Source organism: Dromaius novaehollandiae, chromosome 4, assembly GCF_036370855.1.
Source record: "Dromaius novaehollandiae isolate bDroNov1 chromosome 4, bDroNov1.hap1, whole genome shotgun sequence".
NCBI lineage: Eukaryota > Metazoa > Chordata > Aves > Casuariiformes > Dromaiidae > Dromaius > Dromaius novaehollandiae.
In genome coordinates this window covers 67,730,738-67,742,041 of record NC_088101.1, presented here as the reverse complement: position 1 = coordinate 67,742,041, position 11,304 = coordinate 67,730,738, and the positions used below count along the sequence as shown (strand labels likewise).

The following is an 11,304-nucleotide window of genomic DNA, read 5'->3' as shown; positions in this document are numbered from 1 at the left end:
TCAGCGGCCCTCTGGCCTCCTTCACCGGCAGGCACCAGCGAGTGGGTGCCCACACAGGCTCCAGTAAGTTAGCCTAACCCAGGGCTGGAGGCTTTATTTTAACCTAATCTGGTTGACCGCACCGAAACGGGCGCGCAGCCCTGCCACCACCGGCCCAAGCGGCACAGCAGCGCAGCAAGATGCCGCCCCCGGGCTGGAAGCGGGCGCGGGTAGGAACTCCGCTGTGAGGGCCGCGTTTCCGCCCGGAAGCCTTCGCGCGGGCCGCCCCCCGCTCCCGCTGTTGCCTGGTAACGGCCCCACGGGGGTGCCGCAGCGAAGGCGGTCCGGGCAGGCGTGGGTCGCGGCGCGGCGATGGTGGACCCGGAGAGCGGGCTGTCGCTCACCATCGCGCGGATCGTGCAGCGGCTGCAGGGCTCCAGCCTCCACTCCCAGCTGGAGCGACAGGCCCGGGTAAGCCCCGGCCCGGCGCTGCCCCCAGACCCTGCCTCCCTTCCCCGCTCCCCCGGCGCGGTCCGTCCCCTCCCCCGGCCCGGCCCGGCCCGGCCCCGCGGGGCACCGGGGCCTCCCCGGCAGTGGCGGCGGGGGGCTCGCTGACTGGTGTCCGGAGCTGTGTTGATAGTGTCTCCCTCTGGGAATAAAGGATTTCGCCGTGAATGTTAAGACTGTCCTCCTAAGACCTCGCCCGTTCACACAGTTCCTAAAACAAGCCGCTTTGTCTTTTCGCCCTTCCTGGGGAAAGCTTTAAGCGCCCCCCCCCCCCCCCCCCGCCCCGCTCCTTCTCTCCCCTAGGGTGTCCCCTGGGAAAAGGAGGGTGTGGGGGAGATTTGGAGGTGAAAATGAATGAAAAGTAGATGTTGCAGTGATTGTATGTCTGTATCTGGTTACTTTCCTGTACTTGGTAATTTCTCTGCACTTGAAACCAGCTTTTCGTATTTCAGATGAACTTTGTTTCCGATGTTTCAAATTAAGCTTTTTTCAGCTTTTGTGACCATAATAACATCATAGTGGTATTATAGCCATTATTGTGCACTACTGAAATATTTTGGGTTCAGTTTTATAAAATATTGGCTTTTATATAACTTCATTTTTTGCATACTTAAATTGATAGTGCTTAAAACAGTACAGGTCTTTTTTAGAAGATAGAATGCCAATTATTTGCCTTATTTTTTCTTAGCTTTTAATAGAAACATGTAATTTTGTTCTCTGACTGTCCCTAAACAACACATTACTGTGTCTTGTTTTGTTTTGTTTTAACATCTGCAGGCTTGGTTCCCCAAATGCTATTGTAAATGTGTCCGTGATTGCTCCTGATCTTTGTTGACTGCTCTCTACATATGTGAACAAGCAAATGTGTGTGGCTTTAAGTTTAAGGGGAGTAGGATTATATAAGAATTTAGACTTTGGGTTCTGCTAAGTATGAGGGGAATTCAGCGTCCCAAGTAGAAGGTCTCGCATGAGGTATGGAGAAATCAAATTCAAGTCGTTGTCCTAAATAAAGGCAGTGATGGGATTAAAGAACAGGACTCTCTTTTAACAACTGTGTTACCAAATATAATAAAACATGTGTATGCTCACCACTGCTTTCATTATCTTGTCTTTGTCTTTTGCGAGGCCTGATCCCATAGTCATTTGATACCTTGCAAGTTGGTCTTGAAAGACCACGAAGTTTGGGGTCATCAGGACTTGGCAGGGTATTTGCATGCTGCTGGTGGATGGTTACCTGGCGCACCACTGAGTGAGCGGTCTGAGGGTCTCAGCAGTGCTCCTCAATGGTTGTGCCTGATGTCCAAAATGGCAGTTAGATGTCTTAAGTTCCTTCCTGACTCTAGTAGTAGGTCAGTGCCAGTTCAATACAGGCAGAAACTGTGTATAATACAAAAGCATAAGGGTAACATATAGACTAAACAAAAAACAGTGTAACAACCACAGCCAAATCTGCTATGGTAGCTTTGCAGAACTTAGTGCATGCCTAGATCGGAAGATTTTTCTAGTCATATGGAAAGAAAGGAAAGAGGAAAGAAAATAAACAGCGCAACAAAGAAAAGGTTGATTCTTGGAGTGGATGTTTGAAGAGTTTGTAATAGAGGATAAAATCAGAGCTATAAATCAGTAGAGAGATCTAAAAGGCTGGAAAGTGAAGAGAGACACCAACTAGGAGATTTCTCGTTGTGGACAGTCATCTTTTTGGGTCTGTAGTTTAAATTAGTAGGGCCAAATGTACATCTTATTTGTCAAGAATCCATATATTCTCCTTGATCTTCAATTTTCTTAGAGATTTTGCATGCATTCATGTTTTCTAATGCACAATTTAGGCCTCTTGTTTTGTCTCTAATGCTTGTATAGTCTGTATACTATTGTAGTATATAGTCAGTTATTGCTATGCTATACAGTTGCAAAGGCCCTGTCAACGAGTTCCTAATCTTTGCTCTACACAGTTGTTAAGTTTCTGAATTTTGTCATGCTTTGTATTAAATCAGGGCTTGATCCACCCACTACATGAAGTGGTTCTGAAGCTGCATTATCAAGTACAAAATCTTGCTGTTGTTCTGCATCACACTTGAACTCTTGTTTGTCAGTAGACCATGGTTTGTTCTTTCATCTGCTAGTTAACATTCAATTTCTGAACTGAATGTTTAGCCTGTACTCATGGCATTATTGACCAACAGGTGGTCCCTTTTTAGTCAATTTTAAGCTGTTTTTAAGAAACACATGGTATATTGAGAAGTCTGTTGAGGCAGTGCATCAGGATAAAACTTATTTCTTGTTTTGGGTACTTATACTATGGTTATACTTAACCTTTAAAAAGGTGTAATTAGTGTAGAAACTGACATTACTTATATTGATTCTTCAAAAATATTTAACATCTCTGAAACATGAAAGTCAAAATAGATCTTAAGGTCCCTTATAATATTGCCTAAAGTTTTTGAGTGTTCTGAGTCTAGCACGCATTATTTTTAATATTAACCAGAATACTGTTTTGTAGTCCTGTGATTATGAATTGTTGGCATCAGTGCTATTTTTGGCGCTTACCTGAGTTAGTGTCAAAGACTCTGATAAACAATCCCTTTAAAATAGGTTTGACGTGGTACCAAATGATTTGCTGCCATAGCTTTAGCTCTATGGATATCAGGTAATCACATTTTTGTGCAGAGGAATGAGGTGGAAGCAGAGTCATATATTTGTTAATCAAGATTTAGAAAATAAATGCTAGGGTGAATTCTAAGGTTGACTTTTGATACATAGATAATGTGCTTGCAGTTAATCCAAAGAGATTAATTCAGGGAAGAGTATAAATGTGCCTCTCATTTGCTTTGGAATTTCTTCTGAGCATAGCTTTTATTTTGTATTGTGTTTGAAAGAAAGCAATGGATAATTTTTGGTTCTTACAGAGAACCAAAATGTTAGATAGCAGCTTTTCAAAAGCCAGGAATGGTATTGGCGTTATTGGAGTATCTGAGGAGAAACCTAATCTCATTTGCTCAGCCATAGGTTTCAGTGTGAGTTTGTACCCACATTTGTTTGCTCATCTCTTCATCCTGATTATCCCTTTCTGGAATTAATCTGGAGATTTAAAAATAAATGGAGATTTTAACCCAGAGATTAAAAAAAAAAAAAAAAAAAAAAAGAGTTGGTTAGAAAACCTGAGACAGACATCTTCAATCAGAAAATGCAGTTTGGCTGAAAGCAAATTTTTTTTCTGGAATCTTACTGGAATTTTTTTCTAGAGAAAATCTCTGGCAATGAGGTGAGAATGAAAATGGAACATTTCAGAAGACCCCAAGTGACATTTTTCTAACATTTTCATTTGCAGACAATTAAAGTTAAAAAAAAACCAAACCTCAGTTTATTGATAAAAGAACTTTTCTGAAATAGGAGGTGAGAATAGAATAAAACAAAAGATAGAGGTACTAGATTATATTTTCAGTTGAAAAGAGATACAATACTGGGAATTCCTCCTGGCATTTTCTGTGTAGACATTTTCAGATTTGTGTTTATTGAAGGTATGTCTGTAGTGGGAGGACTTGAAGGAGAATTTGCAGCGAAGCAGGGTAATGGCTTTCTAAGTAAACTAAAAGTGGTAGCTTGAGTTAAGAATCAGCCCTGAAAAAAGTGCAGAAGTATTTATTAAACTCCTGCCTCTTCGTCTGCCCCACAACTGAGTATTATAGTTTTGTAGTATAGAGGAAGAAGGGAGTACAGTTTGGGAATATAGAAAAGATTTTAAGTGATACTTGAAGGTGAGAACAAGGTGTGGTGAGGGGTTATTCTAGGATATGCCATTATTAGAATGATAGTCCAGGAAGAAGACTCTGTGATTACTCTTTGAATAGACCTGTGGCTAGTACCAGAAAGGTTGAAAGAAAAAGATTAATCAAGGTGAAAGGTAAGGGTTTTCACAAGATTTCAAATGGGGCAAACAGGGAAAGGAGCTTCTGTGGGTACACTAGCAGTGATGCTTGTTGAAGTTGGAATTATTGCCTGAATGTGTATTTCTAAAGGGAGGGCAGGTAAACGTCTTGCAGTAACTTGTGTAGAGTGAACAGATTGCAAGATAACTGAGGATATTACTTTCATGACATTTTTCTTCAACAGGAAAAAAAGAGAAATTGATACTGATCCTTATTTAAATGAAAGATCAGATTTAGAAAGAGGATGTTCCTGCAAAACGTAACATTTATTTAATACAATTTAGCAAATAAAGGTAGGCTCATGAGTCATCACAGATAATTAGTGACTCCTTTCCATGCATTGTATTTAACAAAGGGCTTACTATTGCCTTCTGGCAGGGCTTGTACTCTGCTCTGAATGGTTCAGCAGTACCATTTGCAGCCCAATGAATTTTCAATTGAATGAAATTGAGAATACATTGAACAGATTATGGAGTTCAGAAGCAGCTGAAGTTTGATTTACAGATGATCTTTTAGTAATATGGAATTTATATGTTTCACCTTGCATGTGTGTAGCTTATTTGCAGGATTAATATTATAGTCAAATAAAACCTAGGAAAATGATTAAAACATCAAAATTATATTATTAAAATGTATCTTGCTTATCCTGTGGGAGAATGTAACGTTTAAAACTGTTTACTCCTGTTTGAGGCTAATTGTAAACTTTCTGTTTCAACTACTACATTATTTTTCCTTCTGTAAGAAAGTTCACAATACTTTTTCCCTTAGTGTAGTTACTGTAGAAGTGCACAAGTGTTAGAAAAATGCCAACATAAGCCAGGTTTTATACTTACTGAAATTTGTTTAGTTATGCTCAGAATTATTCCTCTTTCTGTAAAGGAAGATATAAAATAAAACCAAAACCACTCCTTTATATTTGTAGGATTTTAAATTAAGTATTTAGGGACTGTCTGTGTAGAAACTGTTGTGACTGAAGTACCTTAGATATACTTGAAGTGGATTTAAAAAAAGTGTGTTCACCTGGTGCAATTCATGTCAGTATATTGGGAGCACTTCTTTAGTATTTATTATTGTTGGAAAAATAAATTGTTTAACACTCGAGTTATGCTGTAACACTGATATGCCTCCTCTTTCTATATGCCACTGGCCATCTAGTCACCTTCCCATACTGCTTTGTGTGCTGTGCCTTGATGGTCCAGCTGTTTTCTCATGTGATCTGCACTGCTCCAGTAATACCGACTGAATGCTGTTTCCAAATGGGAAATTACTGATTTGCATCTAGATTTGTCTCTTTGTGTTCACTTATTCTACGAAACAACTTACTACGCTAGCCAACCTTTTCTAACTAGCTCTGTGCTGTCCTTTTGCTTGCTTTCAGCCAGACCCATGCTGATTCTCTGGATTTTCTTCCCTCTTGGGATCCAAATACAGAAACCACGATACATTTAGAGTATCACTTGTAATGGTGACTGCCCAGGTCACAACAGGATTCCTTAGCAAAATTAAAAATAAAGAGGATTTGCACAGAGTATAAATACAAAGGATTGCTAGCAGGACCTTAGCCAACTTTGAGAAGGTTTGACAGAATTTTGGAAGTCCTTAAACTATGATTTCTTTGACCTGGACACCCAACCCATGAACCCTGGTGCCCTATCCATAAGAATACACGTTGCCAGTTATGCTGGAAAAGAAACTAGTAAACATAAACTTTTATTAAAAATCATTTGTTATTGCTTGCTGAAATATGCAACATTAATCCCTATCCTTTTAGGACTTCGTCTTGCCCTGACTGAGACTGAACAACATGATTTCTTATCTGAGTGTCTTCCTCTCCCATTATGGGTTGTTCCCTTCCATTGCTTCATCCCCTTTACCCTGCTTGTGATAGGCCCCTGATAGTACCAGCTTAAAAAAAAAATCCTCTTTCATCAAGATCTGCATATTGAAATGGAGAATCTGCAGTTCTCCTTGTGTGCATGCTGCAGATCGATCATGCAGGAAATTAATCCAATTCATCAGTGCAAATCTCATCAAGGTGTTATTTCCCAATAGAACTTTAGCAAGGCATTTTTATCAGTGTAAATCTTAGTAATGCTTTCTACATAAATAAAATTTTGTCAACATGTCCTTCATTCTAACAAAAAAACATAGTGGATGCAAACGCAAGCTATACCTTCGCAGTGCATTGTACAAAGTGGTTTACAACACAAAGCCAAAATACCTAATGTTTTTTGCAACATGGCAACAGCACAGAAAATGTTAGTCCAACAGACTCTGCTGTCTTTTTGACTCCTTAATTTGTTACCCATAAAAACACATGAAAATTTGACAGAAGTACCATTCAGTTAACTTACAGCAAAGCAAATCCTGAGGGATTTCCATTAGCCTGCTTTGGTTATATTATACAGATGAAGGATATGTTCTTTGGTATTAGAACTGGCTGCATCCGCTCGCTGGACTTCAGAGAAGCCTCTGCCAGCTTCTCACCTTTCAGGGATCTGGTTTCTGATTTGAAACCTGATCAGCAATTGAGTACGCTCTGTGCAGTCAGCTCTTACTGCTAACAGTTTCTGTGGCTCCAGCTCTGTGGGATTCTAACCATCGTAATCCTAAAATGAGCACAAGGAGATGTGGGAAGGTCTTTGGGAAATGGGAAAGAGCCTTGGGAATTGCATCCTAAAATGACAAGAGTGGGACAGAAGTGCCCCATATCTAGAAAAGAACATAAACTTGGGAGAAATGTTCATGTTTCTGAGCACTATGAAAATTTGTCTAAGTGGGGGGGGTGTTGTCGATGAGAAAAAAAAGGACACAGGAAAAACAGAGGCTAGGAAGTAAAAGTTGCGGTAAGTAAAGGATTAGCACGGGAATATTTGCTGGTGCACCAGGACTAGCAGTAATGAAATAAAACTTGACTAAATGAATGGATATACAGATGTGGAGGTAATGGGTGGAGGTGATGAGCTAACGTAATCTCTGGAGAAGGCGCTCCCCAAAGTGCGGTCCTGCTTTATCCCCTGCAACCCAGTACCATGCCCTATCAATTTCTAGTGTTTCCAGGAAGCCACAAGAAAAAGAGGTCATCAATGCAAGTGTCAGACCTTCCTCAGTGCGCCAAAAACTCCCAAATTTTACAAACGTATGAGCAATGGAGAATTAAAATACTGTTCTCCTCTCAGCACTTTTGTCACTTCTTGTACTGTTTACAGTTTAAAGACAATAAACTGCTTTTTACTAGATTGTAAAGCTTTTTTTTTTTTGTTGTGATTCATCATCTGTCAATGAGTTGTGTTAGTGAGGGTTTTTTCACATTCTTAAAAAGCTGGCATTTGTGTCAAGTATGTAGGGTGCTTGCACAGAACATTAAGCATGTATGCCACCAGATACCCCCCCTCCCGTCCTCTCCACCCTTCCTCACTTTTGGCTTTTATCGCTGATATAAAAGCAATGACACCTAGTGAGGAAAAAGTTGGCTGTTTTTTTGGCTCCAGTGACTACCTTCAAGGTAATATGGAACAATTTGCCTTGTGAGTGTAATATTAAGCATGTACGTTTCTTATTTCGTAAGTTAAAATACAAAGTTTACTTTCTTTTTAGTGCTTTCTTGGTGCTTATTCATTTATTTTTATTAATATTTACATTGTTATTAGTGTTACATTATTTTAAATATATTGTTATATCATTATACTTAATGTTATATTTAATATTAATATTTTGCTTTGCTTATTTGTTCAAGATTTATAATAACTAGATTTGTTTGTTTGTTTATTTTTCGTATTAGGTTAGCCTACACAAGCCAGAAATTAAACTGGAATCACTAAAAGAAGACATTAAGGATTTTCTGAAGACATCAGGTTTGTAATACTTCATTTCAGTAATATTTGTGGAGGAATTGATACTTTCATGAATAATTATAGCTATTTCTAAGAACGTAAGTGATGTACATGGTCAAACAGTAGTTCACGTAGCTCAGTATCTTGTTGCTGGCAGGCGTTTGGTAATGCCAGATTATGGAGTGCACATGTTCTAGTGCCTATTCTACCCATTTTGAAAACTTTGCAAACTCAGGCACCTTCCATTGATTATATTTAAAATATCTGTTAAAGATAAAATTTGTAATTGTTTTTAATGTAAAGATGACATGATTAATTATCCACCATTAAGTGTACACATGTGTAAAATATCCCAACATTTGTAAGTATAATCCTGTCAGAGGACTAGAATTTTACCTTTAGTCAAGCTTCAGTTTTCTACTGGAAGTTGTGGGCTATGTAACTCTAAAATGTCAATATTTGATGATGAGTGCTCGAAGATTCGTAATCACCATAAACAACCTGTGTCTATTAATATTTATGGTTGGTTTAGTAATATGATGGTTCTGAAAAATAGCATATAATATGACCAGAACTATTTTGTAGTGTTTCGAACAGCAGACAGAAGTAAAGGTTATTCAGCCTTTATACGGACCTCAACATGTAGTTTTTCCTGCCTTCATTAGGTTAGGTTTTCTTCATCTCTTCCTGTCTGTCCAGTAGGTAGATATAAATTAAAACAGGGCAGCAGACTAGTGCCTCTAAAAGAACGCTTGTTTTATGTTCCAAGTAACCCATTTAAAAGTGTATTAGTTCAGTAAAAGTTGTCTGCTGGATTTTTTTTTATTTTAACAGGTTGGGAAAAGAAGCTTCAGAATGCTGTTTATAGTGAACTCAATGTGTGAGTTTATTTAGTATTTCTATTAAATAAGTTGTATTTGTGTGATTTAATTCCTGTGTTTATATAGGAGTGTGCTGTGTTACTATTGTCTGCAAGATCTTAAATGTATCTGTCATACCAAGGGTGCCTGCTCCATTTCTGTTTTTCAAGTGCCATTATTTCTTTTCCATCTTAGTGGAAATTTTGGATTCAAATGCGTTTTGAAGACTTAATGAAACAAATATCCCAAAATTCTATAAAGTTACTTTAATAATTTCTTTGTTGTTGTGCTACCAAAGGTATCAACAGTCATACTGCAATTGTTGCGTAGCTATTTATTGTAAATGCATTTTAATTATTTTCAGATGTTATTGACAGCATTACATGTATTTGTTGTAATAATTAGTAAGAGGTCTTTAAACCAAGATATTAGATTTCTAGACTTACAGGTCAGTGCTCCTCATGGATGGGATATGATCAAAAGCACACTAAAATTTTTGAAACTCACTTTTCATTATTGCTGAGTGCCCTTTGGCTTAGGCCTCTGAGAAGTGTATCTGCAAGTTTCCTTTATAGTCTGGGGAGGCAGAAACATGAATTTAATAACAGCAAATACACCCCAAATTTTAATAATCTAGTAAGAATTGGGTATGTTAATCTATTTCTGCTTATTTAAGCTAGCTATTAGTTTTGAACAATGCGTTGCAATACTACATGGGACTTGATTCAGCAAAATACTTGTCAATGTATCTGTTAGTAGGAAAAGTTATGGACCTAACAGATGCTAAGGTTTCATTTTGATCGTATCTTTCAAGGGAAGAATGTTTACATATCTCTCAGAACAGTGCTTATGTGTTCTTTGAGGTCAGTAAAATAAGCTGCAAGCAGTAATGAATTTAGCCCTGGAAAAAATTAAATTAACTGAGGATACCATGATTTCATGGGCATTGTGGGGAAGACAAGAAACAGCATAGCTGAAATCTGTTAGTACTGACCCATTTTACACAGGATCATCTAAAACAACCTAGTGGCAAGAACAAGAATTACCTTACCAGTTAAAAATGGGGAGAAATTTGGGGGACAGTGTCCCTACATCATAGGATAGGGACTGACTGACATGTAAGAAAATGACCATTAAGGCTGACTATGATAAAATCTCTGTGTAATTTTTTTTCCTTTTGAGTTGGTTAAAATTAGACTGGATGAAATGCTTGGCAATAACTAGCTGGAAAGATGTTTGCACTAATAGGGGATAAATTAGGCTTAAAAAAAAAAAGTCTTGTTCCAGCTTTTATATTTTGGCATAATGAAGTTTATGGATGCATACTTAAATTTGCTTGGATCAACACCACAAAATTCTGATTGCTTTGGACATATACATGTTCACTAGTGATTTTAAAAGAAAATCCTTCAAAAAAATGAAAGTAAATTGTCTCTTGGAAAAATGTGATTTCTTGTATATTAAAAATTCCGGGGAGTCAAAAAGATGACATGATGTTAGGATAATACACTTCAAAAACACCTGGTTGGTTCATAAAATTATTTGATTTTATGTTTGAAATACTTGAAATGGCAAGGAAATACTATTTTTAATGTAGGTAGAACTCTTGTAAAAATGTTATTAATAGGTTTACATATTTTTGTACCCTGTATGCCCATAGCAAAGGATGACAAAAAAAAGCTTTTAAACATAATGCTTATTTTTAGCTTTGACCATCATCCATGGTGTTTCTACTGGTGTCCTCATGAAAGAAATTATTTTTAGGTTTACAAATAAGGTTTTAAGTAAGCAAAATAAAAATCTGAATATTTAAAATATACTATACTTTCTTTAAGGTTTCCTTCACCCTGTCATCCTGCAGCACCTCCTGAGCACATGAAAGAGCCATTAGCTTATATGAGGAAAGCACAGGTTGGTTGTTATCAATTTAAAAATTCTTATTAGATTTTTGGTTAGACTATTACAAATTTAGTCCGTACAGTTTTGTATTACAATTTCTAGGTTAGGAAAAAATCAGATTTGTAATTTTTGTAATTGTATGTGCATCGAGATTAATATAAATGTGTATATTTGAAATTTTATATACATTTTAAAATGTCAAAGTAATTCTCCAACTATGAAAGAAAAGTGTTTACAGTAAGATATAGTGGCAAGTAGGTGAATATAGCAGAACAGACACAATGTGAAATGTGTCAAGGAGGA

The 11,304-nt window shown here is 37.7% G+C and overlaps 1 protein-coding gene across 2 annotated transcripts in view; it reads left to right on the top strand.

The window, feature by feature from the left end:
- Positions 1-260: 260 nt before the first annotated feature.
- The window catches only part of TBC1D19 (TBC1 domain family member 19), a 49,833-nt gene continuing 38,789 nt past the window's right edge, over positions 261-11,304 (top strand). For both annotated transcript variants that reach the window (XM_026120502.2, XM_064511336.1), the window contains exons 1-4: positions 261-450; positions 8,191-8,263; positions 9,077-9,122; positions 10,938-11,013. In XM_026120502.2, the coding sequence (XP_025976287.1) occupies positions 352-450; positions 8,191-8,263; positions 9,077-9,122; positions 10,938-11,013 (294 nt within the window). In that variant the 5' untranslated portion in view covers positions 261-351. The remainder of the gene's footprint in view (positions 451-8,190; positions 8,264-9,076; positions 9,123-10,937; positions 11,014-11,304) is intronic.